The following is a 25867-nucleotide window of genomic DNA, read 5'->3' on the forward strand; positions in this document are numbered from 1 at the left end:
AGGGACGCCCTCTCTGCTACCTCCTCGCCTTCAAGCTCTGGAGCCCCATATGCATCCGTGCGTCCCTGGGGTCGAGGCCTGGGCGCCCCTCCCTGACTGGGTGCCTACAATTAGGGGGAGATTCATGGGAAGAGCCCAGGGACTCGGGAATTCTGCCTTGGGTGGGGAGGCGTCCAAACACCTCAAGACGGAGTGTGGGGCACGGCCGGAACTGCGTTGCTTGTGAGTGCCCATAGCTAGTGAGCACCCAGGAGGGCAGAAAGGAAGTTGGTGGCGGGGCTGGGGGGGGGGCGTGTATCTGGTATCTCCTCCCCTACCCGACTCCTCTCTCCAAGGCCCAGGCCCGTACTCTGGGAGCAACCCCGCCCCGCGATGCTTGCCCGGAGCCTCCATTGCGGTGCAGGCCTCCGAGGTACCCCGGGATTGTGGGAGTGGGTCGCACCAAGCTCCCGGAGGAGGTCATCAAGGGTTCTTAGCCTGCGCAGAGCTCTGCAGCCTGCCCTCGCGGGGACTAGGGACTAGGGCGCGGCGGGGCGGAGCAGGCGATGGGGGAGGTGATCTCACTCCCCCCTCCCCTGCCTCCTCTACGCTCCCCTCCCCCTCCCCTGCGCACACGCCGGTCCCGCCCCGCCCCCGCCCCCGCCCCGGCGCATCGGCCGCAACAGCAGCTTCAGCATCGCAGATGCACTCGGGCTGCGGGTCCGAGGCTGGCGTGCTCGGAGGCTGGGCGGGTAGCTCCATTGGCGGCCGTAGCGCAGGTAAGGCGGGCAGGCCTTCTCTCTCCACCCGGCAGCGGCTGCGACGCCCCCAGTCACCGGTCCCAGCCCTACCCAGAGTGGTGAGAACAGGGAGCACCGCTCCCCGTGGCCCGCGGTCACGGGCGGTGCGGCCAGAGCCCCACCCAGGTGGCACCCGGCTTAGCCCTGCGGACTAGAGCAGGGCGGGGGAAGGAGGGCAGGATCGGAGCCGGACAGGTGAGGGGTACCTGGATGGCGCCCAAAATGCGGACCTGGGGAGGAACACTCCGCGGGCGGGGGTGGGGCAGTCAGGCAAGGTCTGTGCTGGCAGGTGGGAGCTGAAGTTGGCACGTCCCTACTGGTGTGTGAGAAAGGGATCACGATGGGGACTGATGACTCCCTGTCGGTTGCCGTGGGGTGTGGCCCTGGGCGTGGCTGCCCCTCTTGGCCAGTCCAGGTCCCAGTTCCACTGAAATCCGGCCAGCCAGCATAGTAGGAAGGGAGGTTGGGCTAGGCTGCCCCCGGCAGTGGGGGGAGGGGAGAGAACCAGGCTGGGCGATGCCTGGCCCTCCGCCCCAAGGTTGGGGGGGGGGGGGGCTTTGTTCTTCTCATTCTTCTTTCCAAACCCCATCCTGGACTCCCCAGGGCTCCCCTTCAAGACTGCACCAGGACTGAGGTCTCCTTTCTAGAGGCACGGTGCGCCTGGAGCCTCAGTTTCTGCAGGGTGCATTGAGGGAGACCGGCCTGGGCGCCTACTGGTGTTCGCCTGTGCACATGGTTGTAGAATGTGGGTCCATCAGGTAGAGGAGTGGGAGGGAGGGTATTATTGGCTCAGGGCCGGGGATTCTGGAAAGCAGAATGCTGAGCTTAGGCCCTACCCCTGCCCACTGAAGGTCTTTTGCCCTTTGCCAAGTCTTCCTACCTCGGTTTGGTTATGGGCTATTTCCCCCTACCCAGGGCAGATTTTGGGAGTCTCTTGGTTGGCAGAGGTTGCAGAGTACCTACAACAACCTGCTGCCCCCTACAGGATATTTGGAGCCCCACCCATCACTGCCTGTCTTGGGGAAGCAGCCCTAGAGCCATCTGCCCCCACCAAGGAGTGGGGTTTTTGCACCCCCCCTCCAAGTAGGTGCCCTGCTTCCAGTTAACTCCACCCAGAAGGCAGGAGCTTCTGGGCAGCCCAGTGCAGTCTCTGCTGACTCACGTGGCCCTGACAGTGAATACTCCCATCAGCTTTTCTCCCCATGAACTGCTTCTGAGCTGCATATTTCTTGTCCCCTGTTGGGTGGCTGGGGCAGGGGCCTGCCTGGGGCCTCTCACCTCTTACTGTAGACAATGGGACTCAGCCGGGCCTGGCCTCTCACCTGGCACAGTGCCCATACAGCACCAGCATGTGCACCCATGGGTTCCTGAGCCTTTGGGGCTCTTGGGGATTTTTTAACCACATGGGGAACTCAGGTCAGGGCTGGGACCCTGCAACCCCCAGCTCCTGGCCACTTTACTATGCTGCATCCTAGTTTCTTTCTATACTTAATGTCTGTGTGTGTGTGATCCCAAAGGTGGTACATCTTATTGTGGTACACTTGAAATATACAGAAGAGAACAAAAGAAATTAAGAATTGCTGGTGATCTGATCAGAAAGAGAGGAGCCCGCTTAGCACACCCCAGTCTCGGTCTCCTTGTTTTGCTACCACCTGGTCATGAGAGGCTCCTCCCCTGGTGCGCAGACCCCTGCATAGGACCAAGTGGGCAGAAAGTGGGCACACAGCAGACTGAGGTGGCAGGGACTCCCTTCCTGTGCAGTAATGCGCCCCAGAACTCTGTGGCCCATGGGATGGACAGTCATTCATTGGGCAGCTGCCTCCTGCCAAGTACCTGCTGGGGTTAGCTCCCGGCGGCCCATGGAAAAGCCAGGAATGAACCAGACTGACACTGTCTTCATCCTCAGGGGGCACATATTAGTCTTCATTTTTTTGCGTGTGACTATTCTGAAGGGAAAACAGACATAGGGAGTGAAGAAGGGGCTTATTCGAGGCCTACTCCAGTGGACAGCAGCACCCAGGTCGCAGCCCCATCAGCCTCTTTCCGCCACTGAAGTGGGTGCCTCCCATGGCATGTGTGCTTCGCAAGACCAGCTGAGGAAGGTGGAAGAGGCAGCCTCTGTGCCATAACCGCCGTTCCCCAGCCCAGTGACTCTAGACCACAGGTGGCAAACACAAGGCCCGAGGGCCCTCCACCTTGTTTTATCCCGCCCAGCACCTTGTTTCTACCTGGTGGCAGTGCCAAGCTCTCCCTTAACTGTTAAGGAGTAGTTTCATTCATACAGTCCTGAAATTACATTCGGCCCTTTGACAGCAACCGAGAAGCTGATGTGGCCCCCGGTGAAAATGAGTTTGACACCCCTGCTCTAGATCCGCCCTCTCTTCCCTGGCTTTTCTTCCCTGAACCTTCTCGGCTAGCGCATGAGGGCACGGAATCATTAATCTCCAAGGCCCCTTTCAAGGCAAACAGTCCCTGGTGCCACTTTAAATGGCTGCAGTTGGAAAGAAGCAGTGAGGAAGCCTACCCCAACCTCCCTCCTCTGGGCAGTGAGGGCCAAGTGGTCTTGCAGAGAGGTCCAGCTTCCAGGAGACCTAAAGTGAAGGAATGATGGAAGCTTCTCCTGCTGTCCTTCTTGGGCTAAAGGTTGAAACAGCTCTGGGGTGAGAAGGGGGCGTGAGTGCCCTGGACCTAGGAGGGGCATGCTCTGGGGAAGAATGGAGTAGAAGTGGGAGTCCTGTGCAGAGATCGGCATCCCAGCCAACTACCCTGCTCCACCAGCACCCCTCTGGGTCCCCAGGGCCCTGCCCCACCCTGTGATTCAGACAATGGGGGAGGCAGGAGATCTGAATCCCCCCTCTAGGGTTCCCAAGCTGGCTGCTGCGTTTGCCCTGCCTCCTCCTGCCCTGATTGGGAAGGTTGGGTTCAGGTCCCTGGGTGGGGTCCTGTGTCCACTTTGGACAACCACCTTCTGCTTCTCCACCCTCCTGCTCTTCCTGTCAGGAAGAGCTTCTCCATGCGCTCCCCAGGCCATCACCGTTCCCCTCCCTGCCCAGTTGGAGTTGCACTGTTGAGGGTGCACCACTCCTCTTCTTCCACTTGCCTCTGCCTGCCCCACCCCTCCCTGTAGGTGCCCTGGGGTGGCACTCCACTTCCCCTTTTGCCTACCTTCTGTCTCTGCTCCTATCCCCTTCTGCCTTACCACTTCTCCCTTGCCCTGCTCTGTTAAACTTGGCTCCTGCTCCCATCTCTGAGCCCAGCACACATCCACTGGGCTCCATGACTTTGGGTTGGGCTCAGATCTCCAGTGGGGGGGGGGTTGTCTGACCTGGAGGGTGGACGAGGGGCACCTGGTGGCCCCCAGCAAGAGAACTGGGGGGGTGTGGAAGGTTAGCAGAGCCAGCCTGCCTTCTTCCCAGATTATCAACAGGATCTTTGTGGTTTCCTAAAGCTTGAAGAGAGGGAGGAGCCTGGAGGGTGGGGAACTCCTCTGCAGGGGGAGGGTCTGGACTGCTGGTCTTTCCAGAAGCTTTTCTTTGTCCAGTGCCCTTACCCAAGATCTCAGGAGCTTGCCTGGGTCCTCCTTGTTCTCCCCAGGTCATGAAACTACGAAGGGAGCACTCAGCCACAGTCCTGACACTCATGCCAATCCTTGGCACGAAACCCAGTAAGGACAGCTGTGTTGGCCTTGGATTGGGTGGAACAGGAGGGCAACAGCGTCCTGGGCTTTGTGCACTTGGCCATAGGGGCCTTCTGAGCTGTCTGTCTTGATGTCAGCCTAGTGGTGGGGCTTGAAGGGAGGGTATGAAGCCCAAGAAGCCTCCTCACCTCAGCTCTCCGATCTAAAACATTCAGAGCCAGACAAACTGGGGGAAGACAGCAGGGCTGGAGGTTAGTATGGGAGGTGGCTTTGGGTGTGTGAGTGTGTGTGTATTCCTATTTGCATGTGCGGGGAACATATATCTGGTTGCATGTGTGCATTCGTGTGTGTTGAGGGAGAGAGCATGCGCACACAGATCCTTCTATGCCCACATGAGTCCCCTCAGATGCCCCTACTGGGTCTGTGCGAGGAAGGGGTGCGTCTGATGGCGGTGGCTGCAGAGGCTGGCATGCCTAGCTGCACAATGTGGGGCTTCCCATTGAGGGTTGCCCTCTGGTCCCTCCCCTGGCTGCCTGTGTTCATGCCTTAGGAATGCCTGGGATGACAGAGGCTCCATTGTCCACCCCCAGTCTTCCTGTGCCCCTCTGCCCTTTAACCCTTTGGGAGTGGGGAGCTCTGAGGGGACTGGAGGGGCCTGGCAGTGTCTGAGCCGTTTCTAGGCACCCGCCCCTCCCCCCTGGAGCCAGGCATCTCAGAACTGGTGGTTCTGAACAGCAAACTCGGAGGCATGAGGTTGGTGCCTCTTGCTCCGTGCTGGACACCTTGTCTCTTCACTTTGCTTAGCACCTTCCCTGCATTGCCTGCCTGCTCTGTAGCCTTTGCTGCCCTTGAGTACCAGAGGCAGGCCCTGCCAGCCCATAGGAACAGGATGTATGTCGCCCCTCTGGCCTGGTGTCTGAAATCCCCTTTAGTGCCAAGTTCATTTCCCAGGTCAGGGGTTTCCGGTCTCATTCAGAGTCCACTTTCCAGAGCCAGAAGTAGAGCTCAGAGGGGACTGGGGTGCAGCTTTTACTATGGTCATCAGCCTTCCCAACTGTATATGGGAAACTTGGCTGTACTATTGGCATTCTAGGGGCCTGGGAGGCCAGAGTCTTGGCCCCTACTCCACTGGGCCTCAGTTTCCCTTTCTGCACAGGTAGTCAATACAGTCCCTAAGCCCTGACTGGAGAGAGGGACCTTCCAGGTAGTTGAAGCCTCTTTGTGAGGGGACCTTAGGGCCTTTGGTTTCAAGAAAGGGGTCAGAGTGACCCAACATTTTGGATAATGGGAGGGGCCCAAGAAATCCAGGCTGTCCCTGAGCTGAACAGGGAAAGAAATGTGCCTTCTCTTGGAGAGTCCTTGAATGGGCAGTGTCCTTGGATGGGCGGTCACTTAAAACCCAAGGCAGAGGGATGGGGTGGTTTTTGCTCTGGGCTGAGGGTCACATCTTACTTCCCATAGCCTCACCCCAAGATTTCCCTCCTTGCTTCCCACATTTGCTTGCTCTCTTCTTGCAAATAGGCCATTCCCTAGGGTGCAAGACTTCTTGGAGGCCATTCTCTTCTAAGCTCCTGGCCCTTGGAAACACATGTTAGGAAACCGAGTCCCTGAGAGATGACCTGACCCCCCAGGGGGAGACTCTCCCCCATCTAGAACCCCACCCCTGGTGAGCATCACAGCCAGCTCTGTGACCTTGGACACAGTACTCTGTTCCCTGAGCCTCAGTTTCTCATCTGTAAAATGGGGATAATGATAGCACATCCTTCTTTGGGGCAATTTTAGGGATTAAGTGAGTGACGTGTGTAAAAGTGCCCCTGTGTGTGAGCCTCTAGCATGTAGTAAGTGCTACCCATGAGTTTATTCAATAAAATGGGGCAGCTGACTGACACGGGGGTGGGGATGGGGTGTAAAGGAAAACTGTCCCTGCCACCGATGGTGAGATTCCCCCTACCTTCCCCAGTGTAGGCTGTTCTCTTTGCTCTCCTACAAAGGGTTAACCTCTGTCCCACCCCTTCCTCATCCTTTAAGGAGAATGGTCCTTTACAGGTAAGCTGTCGTTGCCTTGGAGACCTCAGCCTTATAGGGGCTGGAGGGTGTACCTTGGTTTGAGGAGGGGAGAGGCAGGGGCCACAGATAACACAATAGTCCTTTAAGACTTCTGGGCCCCCAAGTACCTCTGGGGGCTCCCACCCATCAGCCTTCTTTATGTATTATCTAAATAACCCATTAGGCTGCAGCAAGCTTTCCTCTAGGCTTCCCCCATCTCTGCCAGTGGAGGGAGCTGGGCTCCATCTCCATGGAAACCCGCCAGCCACAGCCTGGCGGGGAGGGAGAGAAGGAGCCTTAAAGGAACATAGTGCACGGGATGTAGGTAACACCCACAGCCTCATATACACACCGACAGGCTCCAAGGCTCCTACCAGTCCTGCTGAGGAGGCATCCCAGGCATGGGTGTCATCACACATGACCCCCAGGCCTAGAAAGTATGCAGACCTGGCACCCACACTCTGACCATCACACACCTGAGGCGCTGAGCCTTCAGGCCTGCCAGGTCACAGGGCACTGCCAGTCCCAACAGACACTGGGCTGAAGGACCTCTTTGTTACTTATCCCTTTAGCAGTTGCATTTCCATCAGATGAGAAGGGCAGAGAGGACTCAAGGCAGGGTGTGAGAGCTGGTGGGCATGTGTGCAGTGAGCACATGCAGGGCGCCCTTAAAGGGGTGTGTGTGTGTGTGTGTGTGTGTGTGTGTGTGTGTGTGTGTTCAGGGAAGAAAGCAAACCAACCCAGTCTTAGCCTGACTCTGTTCTTCCAAGTTTCCCCCTGGCAGTGGATAGAGGCCAAAGGAAAGGAGTGCTGGGGTGTGGTCAAGGATGGGGCCCCTGTGGGGTCCCACTGAGCTCCTCCCTGCAGGCTCCAGTGGGCCTTGACCTCGCTGACCTCATCTGCCCCAGTGCCTGCCACACCCTTTCTCTTTGCCATCCTGTGAGTGGTGTGTGAGGCCCCAGGGGAGGATGAGTTCCCAGTTGGACCCACTGAGGAGCAGCCTTCCTTTGTCGTGCCCTCCCCCAGTACAGTGGTGGGTTTATGCAGTGGGTGCACATGCGGAAGTACGCACAGACACTCACTATTGTGCCTGTGGACTTGTGGGCATCCCCCTGCCAGCCAGGCAGCTGCTCACTCTTTCTTAGCAATCTTGGAAGAATCTACCTTGGTCCTCTTGGTGCTTCTACCTTCCTCTCTAGGTGAGGGGGGACCTCCACCTGCTCCCTGAGGGCCAGCCAGCAATGGCCCATTCATCTTGTCTTACTAAAACACCCTGTTCCAATGCCACAAGTAGCCTGGGACCTGCTGCTCAGTCTCTGTCATTGTTGTTGTCATGGGCTTTGTTTGTCTCCCTGGTGCTGGCTCACAGCTTCTCCACTCCACCCTGCCCATTAGTCCAGCCTGACCTACAAGCCCAAGAAGTCCCCCTTCTCTGACTCAGGTCCATCTCTTCTCCTTCCCCACCCCTTGCCTGGCATGTGCCCCAGGGATCAGGACACGAAGAAGGCATCACTAGGCCTGTGTGCATTCACATACCCTCCCCACACAGATATACCCCTCACTCTTCTTGCTCGGCCACTCCTCATCAGTGCTTTCTGCAATTGTCTCCCACCCTTGTACTTTCCCCTCTTCTCTTCATTTCCTTGCTGCCTGAGTCTTTGCTCTGGATTTTTTCATCTTGATTACCGTGGTGGTCCAGCATCTGTCTTTGTCTTCCATTCCCTCCCCCCAGTCCCACTTCTCAGCCGCTCTAGCTCCCTCCTGTCTCTTTCTCGCCCTGTCTGTCACCCTTCCGTCTTCCCCAGTCTGCCCCACCTTCACAGACATGGCCTTGGCTCCATCTGTACACCAGCTTGTGGAATACTCCCCCCTCCCTTGCCCCTGGAGGTGCTGATGGGGGTAGGGGGCCTGCTGAGCTGACAACCTGAGCTGCTTGCTCTGTAATTGCCAGAGGAATGGTGAGAGATCAGAGACCCAGAAGCAGTGGGAGGAGAGGAGGCAGAGCCCCCTCCCAGCTGTCAGGGAGCCTCTCAACCTGACTTCTGCCTGTCTCTGAGTGCCTGGGAAGGTGATGAGCTGGTTTGCAAATACCAGGAGACTAAAAGAGGTTGGATGTGAGACTGTGAGGCATTGGATTGGGGCAGAGTGGGAACCAGGAAGTTGGCAGTATCACATTTCCCCTGTGTATACCCCCATGGTATACATGCTACACCCCATTTGGGAGCCTAGATTTGGAGGACAAATGGAGGAGCTGGCATGACAGGGAATGTTATTCCAGCAAATGGAGGACTTGGGCCTCTTTGAGTACAGAAAGGTCCTTCTTTGAGAGCCTTTTCTCTCTTTTCCCTCCCCTCCTCCTCCTAAGACCAGAGCACTCAGAGCTCCCAAGGCTTCTGTTTGATCGCTTGCCCTCTGATCTGAGTCTCCTACTGCTTCTTACAGGCCTTGAAGTTGAGGCCAAGGCCGCCTGAGGCCCACCCTGCTTGCACTGGCCTTGTGGGGGAAGGTGGGGGTAGAACAGGTCTGCTATTGCTCCTCCCTTCTGGGCCCCAGCTCAGCTTCTGCAAGTTAGGAATTGGCCTTGTGTTTGCCACTTCCTCTCCTTCAAGTCATTCCCTTGGCCTTCAGCCCATCCATATTGACCCACTCTAGTACTTCTCCACCTCCCCCTGCAGCATTGGGTGGGGGAGTATGAGAGATCCAAGCTGACTGCTAATCACCACCATCCACTTTCCCTGCCCATTCCCCAGGAAATTTACATTTGCCACTTTTTGTGGGTCACCTTACACAAAACCAACTTGTGACTCCTGGTTGACTCCTGACGGAATCTAAATGTCTTAGTACAGCATTCCAGGCCTCCCCACCTACCTCTCTGGCATTCTGGATGAAGCTTGGTCCTCCCCTTGATAAGGTCGTGGCTGGCATAAGGAGGATGCCTAGAATGGACTTGGTGAGGGCATCCACATGCAGGCTCCAGCCTCCAAGTTCTCAGCCACCCAAGCAGCCTGCTGTTGCCCCTCTTGCACTTTCACCACTTGCCTTTCTCACATCTTTTCCTGTTTGGTGTCAAAGTGGTCTGTCTTCTTGGGAGTCTGTTTCCTCTTCAGGAGCTGAGCCTACCAGACACTGGAAAAAAATCAGAAACACTGTCCCAGAACTTTCCTTGACCCTGGTTTGGAGCATCTGGAAGTGGGGAGATGACAGTTGCTTCTCTTGCCCCCTGAGGATCTGAGGGATAGCAGAGAGATGCTTCCCTCTTTCCCTCCCTTCCTCCTGTCATTTGCTGAGGGCAGGCTTTCTTCCCCTTTGTTTCTTCATTTTCCTCAACCTATTCTGTGAAATGATAGTATCCTCCTCAAGCCCCCTTTCTTCCTTTCCTGCCTCTACTTCCCAAGACCTCCACACCCGCCACCTTTTTGGGCCTGGACAACATTCAAGGATCAGTAGGTTCTCATTAGCAATGAGACCGTGACAAGAGTTCCTCTTCCATACTTGTGTATGCACACAGAGATAGCAGACATGAGGATACATTCTGCACAGATACAGACACATAAGAAGATACACATGTTCCTGAGTGCAGCCCCCTCCCTGAGAAGGCACATACAGATGTGCTCCTGCATGCATACACAGCCACATAGATAATGTGTACATTTGTCATATCCACATGCAGATCCACATCCACACTCATGCCCACAGGCACCTGCTTGCTGGCACATTGGGAGTTACACAGGGGAACAACATGCACAGAGTGGCTCGTGGTGTGCCCAGGGGAGCTGATTGGGGCAACAAGTTGGTGCTGGAGAGGCAGTTGATGGGGAAGGCAAAGATTAGGAAAGGAATGGAAAGCAACTTGGAGGCCCAGCCAGTGATTAGTCTTTCAGAAGTTGGGGGAAAGGGAAGGATGGGGGAACAGCCAACGGCAGGCGGGGCTGGGGGCGGGGCTAGGAGCCTGGGTTCGCCTAGATGTTGGTCACTAACAACAGTCCGTTCTGTTTTCTCCCTCACCTTTCCCTTCCCTCCTCCCCTCTCCCCACCCCAAGCTGCCCACCAGCCCCTTTCCCTCTGGACCAGAGCCTGAGCTGAGTTGGGCCGGCTGTGCCGCGCCGGCGCCGCCGGGAAGATGGCCGTGGCGCTGCGGTACTTGTGGCCGCTCCTCCTGTGCAGCCCTTGCCTGCTCATCCAGATCCCCAAGGAATGTGAGTAGCTGGAGGGAACCTTGGCGGCTCCCTTCCCTGCTGCTTTTGGCTCTTCTTTATCTTCTAACTCCTCACCTTCTCCCGGTTCTGGACCCTCACCCCTCCTTTCTCGGGCATGGAGTGGGCAGGAGGTACTCAGGACATTGGGTACCTCTAAGAGAGCATAGGAGGGAAAGGTGCGGGGTGTGTCAGCACCATGGACAGGGAACAGACGTGCAGGCAGGCTGGGCTTTTTTCAGCACCACGGACAGCGGGTTTTGGCGTCGGACTCGTCCTTGGGCCACCTCTCTGCTCTCCCTTGGTCTGTCCCACCCCTCCACAAACCCCTCCCCCAGGGGTGTGGCAGTCGGGAGAATGGGGCTGTCCCCAGTCCTCAATAAGCTTGTGCAAAGGCTTTGATTCAAGTGTTGATCGCATCTGACGGATAATCTCATCTTGGGTGCCTGTAGCCCTGTGAACTGAGATAGGAAAAAGACAGCTTGCAAAAGCCCAGCAAGCTTCTGAATCCTTACGATTTGATGTGTAGTTATTTGGTGGGCTGGGGGGTGGGGCTGCTGGAGCATTACATTTGTGGGGAATCACAGGTAGGTGTGGGGGTGTTTGGGACTGTAGCTAGAGGTTTGTCACCGACCATGACTATTTGTGTATGCTTGTTAGACTGACCGTATATTTGTATGTGTGGATGTGCGTGGCTTTGATTGACTAAGTGTGGGTCCTGAGTGTGATTTTGATTTCCTATATGAGTAAGCTTGTCAGTCAGCAGAACTGTTACTTACTGGTCAGGTTTGTGAAGGTTTGTAGGTATTTTTGACTGTTAACTTTTGATTCTAGTGGGTCTTGTGTGCATGTGAGTGGGGCAACATATGAGTACTTGTTTGTGTGTTGGGGGTATTTTACTGGGATGGTCTTTTCTGCTGGGTGTGAACAGGAGATGCAACCACTGCTGTAGGCGGCTGTTGGGCTTCAGTGAGGGGCATTTCACAGAGTAACATTTGTGTATCTTGAGCCCGCTCCCTCCATCACTCTAATCCCTTCCCTCTCCCACCTTATCACCTTTGTCTCTGAGTCTGAACCTGGAGGTCAGTGTCCCTGAGAGATTAGCTGGGGGCCAGGAGTGAGGAATGGGACAGATACTGAAGTAGGTGGGCTTAGAGGGCATGTGGCATTGGGCGGCAGTGAGGGTTTAGAGGAGGTGGCAAGAGGCTGACAAAACAAAGGTTGGAGCACCCCATAGATACACACATAGAGGTCCATGTAGTCACGCCTATGCAGATTTGCCCACCTACAGATGGACATGGATACATGCGTGCATAGACACAGACAAGCCACCTATATCCAGCCAGGCACAGAGATACAAAAGGGGCAGACACCCGGAGAGGGCCCACAGGAGGCACACAGACATGCGTACACATGCACACACACAAAAGTGAGGGGTGTATACACAAAGGAACAGTCATCCACACAGACACAGAGGCAGGTGTACAGCATGTAAACTGAATGCAAACATGTACATACACAGCCTTTGGATGTACTCTGGCAAGAAACACCTCTGTACAAATACATTGGTGGACATGGACAAGCATACTGCAGTACATTCTGGGGCATCCACACATGTGCCCAGTCTCACACTTCTGCACATTCACACACATGTACTCATCCTACTTTTATTTCCATCTCCTCTCAGTTGCTTTTCAGGTCTTAACCCTGGGCATCAGCCCACCCAGTTACCACACAGGTTAGGCCATCTAGCTGTGTCTTAAATGGAGAGGCAGGGGAATTTTGGAGAAAGGCAGGAGTGAGGAAAGAGAAGTAGGCCAAAGACCATGGCAATTTCAAGGCTGCTCTGGTCACTGGCTGGCACTTGGTATTAACCCCAATACAATATGGCCTCCACCTCAGGCTCACTCCCTAGCCATTCCAGGCCCCTTTGTCTCTTCCTGCTTTCTCCACACAGTGAGTTTTTCCCTACCCTGTAGTCCCTGTCCTTGTCTCTTGCTCTTGGGCTGCCTGTACTGGCCCCTCCCCAGCTCAGGGCTCTCTCTGCAGTGTCCCCAGGGAGCCTCCTCCTCTCTCCTGGGGACTCTTATACTGAGGTCTTCTCCAGACACAAAGCTTTCAGAAGCAGCCAACTGCTTCCTTCCCTGCTCTGCCTCCCCTCCCTCTCCCCACTCCACACAGCCACCCTGGCCAGTGCTGGGTTGAGTCTTGCAGCTGAGTAGTGGCTCTGGTCTTAGCCCCAGGGAGTTTGGTGGCAGACCGGGAGGAAGGAAGGGGAGAAAACGAAGGCTGTGTCAGCCCTGTGGGCAATAGAAACTCAGATACAGCAGGGCCTTTGGGAGGGTTTCACAGGGAGGGGGCAGCTGGGTTCTGAAGGCTGGGCCTGGGTAATTGAAAACACTGAGCTTTACTAATTGGATTAGGAGGGAAGTGGGCTGGAGCAGGGGAGGGTGCAATGGCTGTGGGCTGTCTGCCTCCCAGCCTTCCCAGGCATCCTGGGTTGGGTGGGGGTCAGTTCTGCAGGCCTTGCCAGGGAGATGCAAGTGTCTGTCCAAAGTGGACTCCTTGATAAGGCACCGGTTTTCTCTCCCCTTGTCCTCTGGGGTCTGGCTCCCCTTGGGCATGGCCCTGCCCCTGAACCGGTGATCTGGTCTCTGTCCTGTCCTGGGTCTTGACCTGCCACAGCTCCAGCCTGGCATGTGCCTCCCCGACCCTGTTATACCACCACAGCTTCCTCTTCCAAATTCCCCTTCCCCAGGGGGTCTGCACATGCTTACTTCTTCCCCTGCCATCAGGCCCCTGCTGGGGCTGTGTGTCAGCATTTCTCTCTGCTTCCTTCCTTGCTGCCTGGATTTCTCAGATGAAGGATACCATGGTAAGTTGGTCAGTAAGTCGGGGGAGAGTGGAAGTGTGTTCTGGAAGGTCAGAGAGGGAGGGAAAGAAGGGGTGCCAGCAAGTCCCCGCCCTTCCCCTCTCCCTGTGTGCCATGTGAGATGCTGGTTGCTGTCTTTTCTGGCTCCTGGGTCCTCGTCTCAAGCTGGAGGCCCAGCTCAGCCTCTCCCGCTCCCTCTCTCTCACCTGTGAGGGCTTTATTCTGTCACTGCCCTGGCCTGGATTTTTTGCTCACTCTTGCCATTTCTTTCTGGTACTCTGATCTCTCCCTGTCTCTCCTCTCTCCTTTCCCTCTGAGGGGTTTGTCCTTGGTTTCTGTGTTCTTTGTGTGTGTGTGGTTTTTTAAAAGATTTTATTTATTTATTTATTTAGAGAGAGGAGGAGGGAAGGAGAAAGAGAGGGAGAGAAACATCAATGTGTGGTTGCCTCTCACATGGCTCCTACTGGGGATCTGGCCTGCAACCCAGGCAAGTGCCCTGACTGGGAATCAAACCAGTGACCCTTTGGTTCGCAGTCTGGCACTCAGTCCACTGAGCCACACCAGCCAGGGCTGTATGTCCTTGGTTTTTTGCTATCTCTTTTTTTTTCTTTCCACACACTTTGCCTCTCTGGCTTCATGTCTTTCCTTTAGGCATCTTTCTTTATAACTTTTGTTGTTCTTTTCTCAGTTCTGTCTCTTTGTACATTTGTTCTGTATCCCTTTCTGTCTCTTCATGTCCCACACACCTGTGGTGAAGTTTGTTGGTCTCTCTAGCTTATTCAACATCTTCCTCCATTCCTATGGCCCTGGAGCCTATCGGGGCTCTTCCAGACCCTGCTGGCATGGGGGTTGAGGGTGCGGTGTCATCCTCACCACCAGTTTCCCCATCCTGTCCCCAGTGATGGAGCCACCTGTCATCACAGAACAGTCTCCACGGCGCTTGGTTGTCTTCCCCACAGATGACATCAGCTTGAAGTGTGAGGCCAGTGGCAAACCCGAAGTTCAGTGAGTGACCTTCATCCTCTAAGCCTTATTGTTGACCGTTGACCTCAATCTCTAATCTTCATGCCCCCCAGGCCTCCCAACTTCTTTTTCTTTTAATATTTTGGGGGTTTTTATTTTTAGAGAGGGGAAGAGAGGGAGAGAAACATCAGTATGTGGTTGCCTCTTGTGTGCCCCCCAAAGGGGACCTGGCCCGTAACCCAGGCATGTGCCTTGACTGGGAATCGAACCAATGACCCTTTGGTTTGCAGGCCAGTGCTCAATCCACTGAGCCACACCAGCCAGGGTGCCTCCCAACTTCAGAGCCCAGAAGCCGCAGATCTCCCTCATCACCCTTCATCTTTGCCCTGGCTTATCCCAGGGGCCCCTGGATGCTGTTGCCCTTGCCTCTGGCCTATTTCAGCTCCTGACCCAGGTTCTAAGCCCTCAGTCCTCTGAGTCCTTTTCTGCCCACAGGTTCCGCTGGACTCGGGATGGCATCCACTTCAAACCCAAGGAGGAACTGGGTGTGACTGTGCACCAGGCACCCCACTCTGGCTCCTTCATCATCACCGGCAACAACAGCAACTTTGCCCAGAGATTCCAAGGCACCTATCGCTGCTTTGCCAGCAATAAGCTGGGCACTGCCATGTCCCACGAGATCCAGCTTATGGCTGAGGGTGCGAGGCATTGAAGGGATGGGGAAAATGCCTGAGGCACATGAGAAGGCCCCTGATGAGGTCTCAGGGACCTTGTGGGCTCAGGCTTGTTGGCTGACAGAGTGTGTGGAGGGTTGATTCTCTGCCTGCATTGTCCCTCCCTCTTGCCTGCTCTGTCTCTGTCTGAGTCATTGCCTGGGCTTGGGCTTCTGTCCCCTTTTCATCTCTGCAGTCCCATTTCCTTCTCCACCACCCTTGGGTCATCTCTTTCCACTTCCCCCTCCACTCACTCTGTCTCCTTCCCTCTGTTTCCCCTCCTCCCTCCCTCCTGCTCCTTCTCCCCACCTCCAACCTGGCCCCTTTGGCTCTGCCTTTATCTGTGTCACCCTTTCCCTGGGGTTTTCCCTCTGCATTACATCCTCCCTGAGCTTCCTGCCTCCCAAGCTCGCTCCTCTCCTCTCTCTGCCCCTCTGGTTACCTTGGGAACTGTTGCCATGGTTTCTGTGTCAGGATGATGGAAGGGTCTGTGATTCCCCGCATCCCTCCACAGCTCCCCTCCCCCACTGCTGCACCTCAGCATCCCCCCACCCATCCTTGTCCTGTCCTGGGGGTGGGAGCTGAGAATTGTGGAGGGTTAACCCTTTACAGCCATCTGGCCTGTCCATCCTCTCTTGCATGAAGTGCCAGTCTCAACCCAGAGCCCAGAAAGGACCCGAAGTCTCTGTCTCCCTTTATGTGACCTTCCTCATGGCTCACCCTCTCACACTCCCGGTTATTCCGCTACCTTTCCCCTGCTGTAGCCTGTCTTGACCAGAAGGGGAGTTGGGACCCATCCTGCTGGCCTCTCTGTCTCTTCCAGGTGCTCCCAAGTGGCCAAAGGAGACAGTAAAACCTGTCGAGGTAGAGGAAGGAGAGTCAGTGATTCTGCCTTGCAACCCTCCACCCAGTGCAGAGCCACTCCGGATCTACTGGATGAACAGCAGTGGGTGCCCACCAGGGGCTGCTACCTGGAGTCGGGGTGCCAGTGGGCATGTCTTCCTGGACTGGGGGGAGGGTCCTAACCTCTGCTTCTTTGCTCCCTGCCCCCACAGAGATCTTGCACATCAAACAGGATGAGCGGGTGACGATGGGCCAGAATGGCAACCTCTACTTTGCAAATGCGCTCACCTCCGACAACCACTCGGACTACATCTGCCATGCTCACTTCCCTGGCACTCGGACAATCATTCAAAAGGAACCTATTGACCTTCGTGTCAAAGCCAGTGAGTCCCAAAGGCTCTGACACACTCCCACTCCTCTCTCACCTTCAGGCCTGGTCCATTGCCTAGATAAGAGGACCTCGGGCTTCTTTGAGAACAGTTTGGCTCCCACCTCAACCCTGCCCAGACACCTTCCTAGGTGGCAAGAGCAGAGATGGGGTTCTCCCTTTAGCAGAGGAGAAAACCGAGACCCCAGGGGCTCATTGAAGTGTCCAGAGTCACCCACTCCCTTGCTCCTCACAGCCAACAGCATGATCGACAGGAAGCCACGCCTTCTCTTCCCCACCAATGCCAGCAGCCACCTGGTGGCCTTGCAGGGACAGCCATTGGTTCTGGAGTGCATCCCTGAGGGCTTGTGAGTCTAGGAGCCCTGGGTGGGGTGGGGCAGGGTCTCTGTCGAGGGGTGGGGCTCAACAGCCTTGTCGTCTATCTTTTCCATTCTCCTCTTTGGCCTCCCTGCACCACGGCCCTGGGCAGCCCCACGCCCACCATCAAGTGGTTGCGCCCAAGTGGCCCCATGCCAGCCAACCGAGTCATCTATCAGAACCACAACAAGACTCTGCATCTGCTGGATGTGGGCGAGGAGGATGACGGCGAGTACCGTTGCCTGGCTGAAAACTCACTGGGCAGTGACCGGCATTCTTACTATGTCACCGTGGAGGGTATGGTGCCTATGCTGGGATTGACCCCTGCCCCATTGCAAGGCTCCCAAAAATTACCTCTGGGGACCACAGTCTTCAATGCCCACCCTCACAGGGAGGGGTGGGGAGGTGGGGGATCTGGGCCATGAGAACAGCTGACTGCAGGCTGCAGGCTCAGGGTGAATGTCCTCTTCCCCAAAGCTGCCCCATACTGGCTGCACAAGCCCCAGAGCCATTTGTATGGACCAGGGGAGACTGCCCGCCTGGACTGCCAAGTGCAGGGCAGGCCCCAACCAGAGGTCACCTGGAGAATCAACGGGATCCCTGTGGAGGGTGAGAGGGCCTTGGGCAGGGGCAGGGAATGTGGGGAGCCCTGGGAAGTGGGAGAGGAAGAGGAGGGTGAGGAAGGGCCTCAGTGTGGCTTATTGCTCTGCTCTGGCCCTCTGGCCCACCTGCTGCATGCACAGAGCTGGCCAAGGACCAGAAGTACCGGATCCAGCGTGGAGCCCTGATCCTGAGCAACGTGCAGCCCAGTGACACAATGGTGACCCAGTGTGAGGCCCGAAACCGGCACGGGGTCCTGTTGGCCAATGCCTACATCTATGTTGTCCGTGAGTGCCAACAGCAAGGCCGGTCTGCCTTCCCTTCTGTGCCTAATAACCCCCAGTCTGTCCCTGCAGCTCACCAAATATGGCCATGGGGCCAACTCAGCCAGCAACTAGTTTGTCTACCACAGCTGCCTTTCTTCTCTCCAGGGCCCTTCACCCCATCGCTCATCTCTTGCTTATCCTCACAACAGCAGGGTAGGGGGTGTGGAGGGAGGGCAGATGAAGAACAGCCTCGGAGAGAAGTCTGGCCCATTCTCTGTCACCCTGACCAGGATGTGCCCAAGGCCCACCATGGTGGCTCCTCTCCAGGAGCCTCGGGGAAGATGGGGGCTGGATGAGGAAGGTTTTCAGCAAGGGCTAGACTGTCAGTAAGGCCTCAAATAATTGGTAAAACTTGGGCGGCTGGGATAGGGAGGCACATCTGAGGCAGAGAGGCTCAGCCTGGGCACAGGGAAGCAAGATGGACAGGGCTTCCCTGCCCAGCCCTGAATCTACCCCCTGTGCTGTTCCCCATGACTCCTCCTCCTCCAGAGCTGCCGGCCAAGATCCTGACTCCAGACAACGAGACATACTTGGCCGTTGAAGGCAGCACTGCCTACCTCCTTTGCAAGGCCTTCGGAGCCCCTGTGCCCAGCGTCCAGTGGTAAGTGCCCTTACCCCAGCAGGGGTGGTCTAACCCGTCTTCTGGCCTAGGAAGCCAGGGAGGGCAGGGGGACACATCAGTGGGGTCTGTGTCAGGCCCACCTGTTTGTGCTAGGCTGGACAAGGAAGGAAGGACCGTGCTACAGGATGAACGCTTCTTTCCCTACACCAACGGAACCCTGGGCATTCGAGACCTCCAGGCCAATGACACAGGATACTACTTCTGTCAGGCTGCAAATGACCAAAACAATGTTACCATTGTGGCGAACTTGCAGGTCAAAGGTTAGGTGGCCACCCCCCTGTGATGAGCACTTCCAGGAAGGATGGTCAGGGTCTCTGGAGGACACCAGAGTGACCCTCCCTTCCCATCATTGCCCTCAGATGCCACTCAGATCACACAGGGACCGCGGAGCACAATCGAGAAGAAAGGCTCAAGAGTGACATTCACCTGCCAGGCCTCCTTTGATACCTCATTGCAGCACAACATCACCTGGCGCAGAGATGGTCACAGACTCCAGGAGCTTGGGGACAGTGACAAGTGCGGGCCCAGCCCCAACCAGGGCTCAGTGGAAGGGGGTAGTATGGGAAAATCAGAATGTCCAGACCTCTTGGTCTTATATGTGGGGGGAACGCCCCTGCTTTGAGGGAGAAGGTTCTGGCAGGAGAAGGAAGGGAAGGAGCAGAGCACAGATGGCAGAAAGTAGTGGGTCCCCTGGGAGCATAAGGACAAGCATCCCTTCCTCCCCTTCCTACCAGGTACATCATAGATGATGGGCAACTGGTCATCAACAGCCTGGACTATAGCGACCAGGGCAACTACAGCTGTGTGGCCAGCACAAAGCTGGATGTGGTGGAAAGCAGGGCAGAACTCCTGGTGGTGGGTGAGTTCTAGGGTGGTAGCAGGCAGGTGGCCTGGAGGCATGGGGGGGCACAAGCCTTCGAGCACAGGGGCCTAGATTCACATTACGGGGCCCTTTTGAGCTGGGGGTCGGGTCTTCTGGCTCGAGCACGGGCCAGAGAACCCACCCTCTGTGGCCCTCAGGAAGCCCTGGGCCCGTGCCTCAGCTAGAATTGTCTGATCGTCACCTGAAGCAGAGCCAGGTTCACCTGTCTTGGAGACCCGCTGATGACCACAACGCCCCCATTGAGAGTAAGAGGCCTGAGCATGATGCCACTGCCTCCCCCACTGCCACCCCTAGCTAGCCCTCCCTTGGAGCCCTGGCCTGGTGATTGCCACCTCACTGGGGCTCCCAGTTCCTCGTGCGAGTCCAAGAATACCAGTTGCCTTGGCTACTCCCTCCGGGAGAGCCAGATTTGTACCCTCATGACCCCTTCCCCATGCCACGCGCTGGTAACTCTTGCCTGTTTGCTTCTTTTGGCAGAGTATGACATTGAATTTGAAGACAAGGAGATGGCTCCTAAGAAATGGTACAGTCTGGGCAAGGTGCCCGGAAACCAGACCTCCACCACCCTCAAGCTGTCACCTTATATCCACTACACCTTTAGAGTTACTGCCATCAACAAATACGGCCCTGGGGAACCCAGCCCAGCCTCTGAGACTGTGGTCACACCTGAGGCAGGTGAGCCACCTGGGAGGGGCCTCAAGATGCCAGAGTCCCTAGGCTCTGTGAGGAGGGCTGGCAGAGGTGACCGTGCCTGAGGTGCCTCTGCTTTCAGGTTTCCAGAGGGAGCTGAGGGGCAGGGTTCCTTTGGGGCCACTGGCTTTCCAGGGCCAGAATGGGCCATTCCATCCTTGGGCCTCAGACTCGGTCCTGTTGGCCAATGCCTACACCTGTGTTGTCTGTGAGTGCCAGCAAGTGAGGCCCACCTGCCTTTGCTTCTGTGCCTCATAACCCTCAGTCCATCCCTGCAGCTCACCAGGCAAGGCCACAGGGCCAACTCAGCCAGTCATTGGTTTGTCTGCCATGGCTGCCTGCCTTCTCTCCAGGGCCCTTCACCCAATCTCTTGATTATCTTCGCAACAGCAGGGAAGGGTGTGTAGGGTCCTCAGCAGGAGTCCACAGCATTGATGTGCTAACAACACATTACTTTCCAGCCCCTGAGAAGAACCCCGTGGATGTGAAAGGGGAAGGGAACGAGACCAACAATATGGTTATCACTTGGAAGGTGAGGGGGCTTGGGCTGAGCTTACCCCTGGACATCAGGCCAAGGACCCACATGTTTGCTGCTCCCCCTGGCTATGCTAAACACCAGAGGATGACTGGGGGTGTGAGGCTGGGTCATGGGACGGGGCTGCTCTTGGCTGACCCCCTCCTCTTCTGCTTGCCCCCTGTAGCCACTCGGATGGATGGACTGGAACGCCCCCCAGGTTCAGTACCGTGTCCAGTGGCGCCCTCAGAGGGTGCGAGGGGCTTGGCAAGAACAGATTGTGAGCGATCCTTTCTTGGTAGTGTCCAATACCTCTACCTTTGTGCCCTATGAGATCAAGGTCCAGGCCATCAACAGCCAGGGCAAAGGCCCTGAGCCCCAGGTCACCATCGGCTACTCCGGGGAAGACTGTGAGTAGCGGGTGTGGGAGCCTGCGTGTGTCTTCCCAGCCCACTCCCCTCCCAGTGCGCACCTAGTTCCTACCTCTCAATAGTTCATTTCTTAAGAATAAGAATATTGTCTTACTCTTACATAACCAAAGTGCCATTATGGAAGTGCAGAAAGTTACCATCGATATGTTTCTCTAGTTGACAGCCGATACTCCAATTGTATCAATCAGTGCTGTCTCCCCCGCCCCCCCAGTCCAGGGTCCAGTCCAGGATCCCACATCGGGTCTAGTTCTTCCACTGCTTTCCTGCCCTTGAATCTGGAACATTACCAGACGTTCATTTTGATCACCTGGTCAAGATGGTCTAGTTATTCCTCCCTGTAACTACTGTCTTCCGCCTTTGCAACTAATAAACAGCCTGCAGGGAGAGACCCTGAGGCCATACAAATATGCTGCCCCTCTAACTGCCTGTCCCCCATAGAACATCCAAATCCATCTTCCCTCAAAGGGAGGGCTTGGGCTGGCCTCAGGATGCCACAGGCCCTCATCCACGTAACTGGCTGTTTCCAGATCCCCAGGCAAGACCTCAGCTGGAAGACATCAAAATCCTCAACTCAAGCACTGTGCTGGTCAAGTGGTGGCCTGTGGATCCAGCCCAGGTCAAGGGCCACCTCCGCGGATACAATGTAAGGGTCCAAAGTGTGGAAGCTGGGGTGATCCCCAGGGTGAGGTGTGAGGCCAGCAAGAGTGAGAAAAGATTGGAGATGGGCCTCTGCCACCTGTCAGCTGCTCTTCTGGAGGTCCTTGGGTTGTAAGGAAAAGGTTTCCTTCGAGGGCAGCCGGTAGCATGTACTGGGGAATCCCTGCTGGATGTCTTCTGCCTCTATGGGGTCTCCTGTCCACCTGCAGGTGACATACTGTTGGGAGGAGAGTCAGCAGAAACACAGCAAGAGTCAGGTCCACAAAGGCCACGTGCTGGTGCCTGCCGACACCACCAGCACCACCCTGGGTGGCCTGCGGCCCTATAGCTCCTACCGTCTGGAGGTGCAGGCTTTTAACAGCCGGGGACTGGGGCCTGCCAGCCAGACAACTTTCAGTACCCCAGAGGGAGGTGAGCTTTGCACTCTGCACCCTTGTCCCAGCCCCTCCTCCCTGTCTCAGAGTGAGCCTGAGTGAGGACCTGCTGCTCGTTTTTCTGCCCTGCAGTGCCTGACCACCCTAAGGCACTGCACCTGGAGTGCCAGTCCAACACCAGCCTGCTGCTGTGCTGGGAACCTCCAGAGAGCCCCAATGGCGTGCTCACCGGCTATGTGCTGTCCTACCATCCATGTATGTATGTTGCAGGGCCCGGAGCCCTAGCCCGGCCTGACCAGGAGATGGAAGGGACCAGGGATGGGGGTACAGATGTCTGTCAAAGCTGACTTCCCCCTTACCTGTCCTTGCAGTGGATAATGGGGGTAAGGAGCAGTTGTCCTTCAACCTTTCGGACCCTGAACTACGGACGCACAACCTGACGAACCTGAGCCCCCATGTGCGGTACCGCTTCCTGCTGCAGGCCACCACGAAGGAGGGCCCTGGTGAAGCCTTTGTGCAGGAAGGAGGCACCATGGCCTTATCTGGTAAGGTGGAAGGGCTGAGGAGGCCCCACCAGGCAGCCAGGCCCAAGTGGGTGAACCTTGAGCTGCCTCGAGGTCCCATACCTTCCTGTCACTCCCCAGGGACCCCAGATTTTGGCAACATCTCAGCCACAGCTGGTGAGAATTACAGTGTGATCTCCTGGGTCCCCAAGGAGGGCCAGTGCAACTTCACGTTCCAGATCTCATTCAGAGCCCAAGGTGGTGAGCACAAATGGGGCCTCTCAGGGGGACAGTGCTCTGGGTCCAGAGCAACTAGGGGTGGTGTGGAGCCAGGGTGCTACCTAGCACTTCCATTCATCCCCATGGACCTCTCGGACCTCTCGTCCCTGCAGATGAGAAGACGCCCCCTTATCTCCTGCCACAGAATGTCAACTACATCCAGAAGACCTACACGCAGTGGGACTTGCAGCCTGATACTTACTACGAGATCCGCCTGTTCAAGGAGATGATGTTCCTGCACCAAATGGCTGTGAAGACCAATGGCACTGGTGAGGCCCCAGCAAGCTTCCTTCTGTCCTTGGCCCAGCCACCACTGCCCCAGGCCACGTGCCATGACTCCTCTCTCCTCCCAGAATCCGGGTGCCCCTTGGACTGTGACTGAAGTCCAGGCCCCTGAGGTGGCTCATTTTAGTACCCTATTTTAACTGTTTCTAAAGCAATCATTTTATCAGAAGGTCTTCCTTCCTGCCCCCTGTTCTTCAGGGAGTCCCTCTCGTGTGTCAGCTGCATGCACACCTCAGCCCTAGGTTATCACCCCCCACCGGGCCTTCTGATGTCTGTGAGCCGGGCCTGTCCCTGCCACTGCCCATTCCTTGAGGGCAGAGGGGTTGTGGCAAAAGTGAGGCCTGCCCACGAGGCCATGAACCTTGGGCACGGGCTTGGACTGAGGGTCTGCAGTGCCCAAGGGCTCACCTGGGACTGGGCTTCTCTCCACCAGGCCGAGTGAGACTTCCTCCCCCTGGCTTTGCCACCGAGGGCTGGTTCATTGGCTTCGTCAGTGCCATCATTCTCTTGCTCCTCATCTTGCTCATTCTCTGCTTTATCAAGCGCAGCAAGGGTGGCAAGTACTCAGGTAACCCTGACCCTAGGCCACCCTATATCCCTTCCACAAGTCCTCCCTGGTCCCTGAGCCTCAAGCAGGATGGCACGAGCATGTTGGGGGCAGGCAGGGGACTGGAGAAAATGGCAGCCAGGCCTGTGTGGGGTGAGTGCTACCCCCTTGAAAGCTTCCTGGCTTCTGAGAGCTGCCAAGACAGTGCTGGGGGCATTCAGAGCACAGAGGGAGAGCCTCACCTATGACCCCTGCTGGGGGATGGGGCCCAGTGTCCAGAGACAGGCTGGGGGCGGAGAAGAAGCCGGCTCTTCTCTGTGTGTCTTCAGTGAAGGATAAGGAGGACACCCAGGTGGACTCTGAGGCCCGGCCAATGAAGGATGAGACCTTCGGAGAGTACAGGTGAGCTGGGGGTAGAAGCATTGCCAGCCAACTGCCCAGCACCACCCTTGCTTTCATATCTGACCCTGTCTTTCTCTCTTCTCTGTGCTGCTGGGTGACATCAGGTCCCTGGAGAGGTAAGGCAGGGGTGGTGGGAAGATACTGTCCCACCCCTATGGCAGGGACCCTCCTGTGGACCCTGTGTGCTCAGGAGTGCCACTGGCCCCCACTCGCCAAACTCTGCTCCCCTAGCCTTCTGACCTGGCAGCTCCTTGTTTCAGAGCCAACACCTCCAAACTCCTGTGCACACTGACACCCAGCTTCTAGGCCTGCCTGTCACCTTCCCGACTGCCCCTCTCTGAGATCTGTAAGGGCTAACAGCTGGATAGGTGCTCCTGTCTGGGTCACTTACAGGCAAGCAGCCAGGGCCCATGAGCACCCCAGGCTTCCTCCATGAGGCCGGCACCTGCGGCATTCGCTGGGCTCCAATGGGCAGCCTCCCATTTCCTCTCATCCTCTGCCCCTGCAGCGACAACGAGGAGAAGGCCTTTGGCAGCAGCCAGCCATCCCTCAATGGAGACATCAAACCCCTGGGCAGTGACGACAGCCTGGCTGACTATGGGGGCAGCGTGGATGTCCAGTTCAATGAGGACGGCTCCTTCATTGGCCAGTACAGCGGCAAGAAGGAGAAGGAGACAGCAGGAGGCAACGACAGCTCAGGGGCTGCCTCCCCCATCAACCCTGCAGGGACCTTGGAGTAGTGGGGTCCAGCCAGGCAAGGTGCAGCCCAGGGCTGGGCGGGCCACAGTGGAGTCAGAGGCCAAGACCCCCACAGCCAGCCCGATGACTGTTCTGGGCCCCTGACCTTGAGACTGAGGCCCCTTCCTGTCTCCAACAGGCCTTACCCCACCTTCTGGCCCTGGGCCAGTGGGAGGCTCAAGTTGGGAGCAGAAGAGAGGAGCTCACTGCCTAATCCCCTTATGACTACCCGTACCCCACTTTATTGCCAAAACCCAGCTGCACCCCTTGTTGGGCACACACTGCTTTGCTCCAGCTTGGGGGGCTGGCTGATCACTCACACATCAGGAGCCTTCAGGTGCTGCCTTGCCAGCCTTTGGGCAGACGGAGGCTGTGGTGGTTGAGGAGGGGAAGTGGAGATGGCCCCAGAGGGGTCTCCCAGATGCTGCCTGGTAGGATCTCTTCAGGACCAGGATTGGCACCTTGTTCCCTGGCCACTTCTTGGACAGCCTGGCTGGGACTGAGGATACAGTTTGGGTCCCTACCATCTGCTCTCTTTCCTTTGCCATCTCTGCTCCAACTGGGATGGGCACTGAGTAAGCTGGCCATGGGTGCAGAGGAGGCCATGTGGAGATCCCAGAGTCCCTACTTGCCAGTATCACCCTCCCACTGCCCACCCCACCCTGTGGCTGGCTTTCAGGAGCTCCATACACATGCTGCCTTCACTACCCATCAGATAACATCCAAGTGGCCTCCATCACTGCCAGGCTGTGAGGTGGGCACACCTCTTTCCCAATGCCCCTGGTGCCTGCCTATCCCACCTGCTACCACACTCTAGGACCCCTTAGCAGCCCTGCCACCCCCCCAGTCTGAACAGTTCCTTTCCTCAGCCTTCCCCTCTGCCCACCTTGGGAATGTAAATACACCGTGACTTTGGAAGTTCCTACCTTTGCCCTTTCCCCATATGCCACTAGTGTGTAGGCAGATGTCTGAGTCTCTAGGTGGTTTCTAGGTTTTATAGCAATTAGCTTTGATGATCCCATCCCAGGAAAAAAAAACAGACAAAAAACCCCCACAAAACAAAAGGAAAGATGGGTTCTTCCAGCTCTGCTGTGCTCCTGCCAGCAGCCTCTGTCTTCCTGTCTGCCTTTGCTTGGTCTGTTGATGAGCCCTTTACAAAAAACAAAAAAATATATATATATGTACATAAATATCAGAATTATAACAGGCAAATAAAAACCTGGAA

General features: G+C 56.4%; 1 protein-coding gene across 3 annotated transcripts; it reads left to right on the forward strand.

Annotated features, from left to right (window-relative positions):
* The first annotated feature begins 393 nt into the window (after positions 1-393).
* Positions 394-25867, forward strand: L1CAM (L1 cell adhesion molecule). Of its 3 annotated transcripts, none has more exons than XM_053668123.1 (27): positions 394-412; positions 10503-10658; positions 14427-14532; positions 14986-15188; positions 16027-16149; positions 16259-16429; positions 16670-16781; positions 16904-17088; positions 17269-17400; positions 17535-17678; positions 18207-18318; positions 18433-18599; positions 18699-18855; positions 19074-19198; positions 19360-19467; positions 19700-19897; positions 20374-20444; positions 20614-20836; positions 21385-21500; positions 21724-21925; positions 22021-22143; positions 22260-22433; positions 22533-22652; positions 22784-22939; positions 23389-23523; positions 23832-23904; positions 24413-25867. In XM_053668123.1, exons 2-27 carry the CDS (start codon positions 10583-10585, stop codon positions 24642-24644), a joined length of 3744 nt encoding a protein of 1247 aa, XP_053524098.1. In that variant the 5' UTR covers positions 394-412; positions 10503-10582; the 3' UTR covers positions 24645-25867. The 3 variants fall into 3 exon arrangements, with proteins under 3 accessions (XP_053524098.1, XP_037006975.2, XP_053524100.1); XM_037151080.2 differs by lacking the exon at positions 394-412 and adding an exon at positions 647-758; XM_053668125.1 differs by lacking the exon at positions 394-412 and adding an exon at positions 647-758 and having other exon boundaries at positions 22533-22649.

Source organism: Artibeus jamaicensis, unplaced genomic scaffold (genome assembly GCF_021234435.1).
Source record: "Artibeus jamaicensis isolate MK-2021 breed Jamaican fruit bat unplaced genomic scaffold, CSHL_Jam_final contig_1417, whole genome shotgun sequence".
Taxonomy (NCBI): Eukaryota; Metazoa; Chordata; class Mammalia; order Chiroptera; family Phyllostomidae; genus Artibeus; species Artibeus jamaicensis.

What these genes read in the sequence shown, in the direction of transcription:
- L1CAM (XM_053668123.1), top strand. Translation starts at nt 10,583, where the DNA reads ATGGCCGTGGCGCTGCGGTACTTGTGGCCGCTCCTCCTGTGCAGCCCT. An exon ending in GAGTGCATCCCTGAGGGCTT is followed by an intron (nt 16,782 to 16,903) that starts GTGAGTCTAGGA and finishes GGCCCTGGGCAG; the next exon opens with CCCCACGCCCACCATCAAGT. An exon ending in GAGACCTTCGGAGAGTACAG is followed by an intron (nt 23,905 to 24,412) that starts GTGAGCTGGGGG and finishes CTGCCCCTGCAG; the next exon opens with CGACAACGAGGAGAAGGCCT.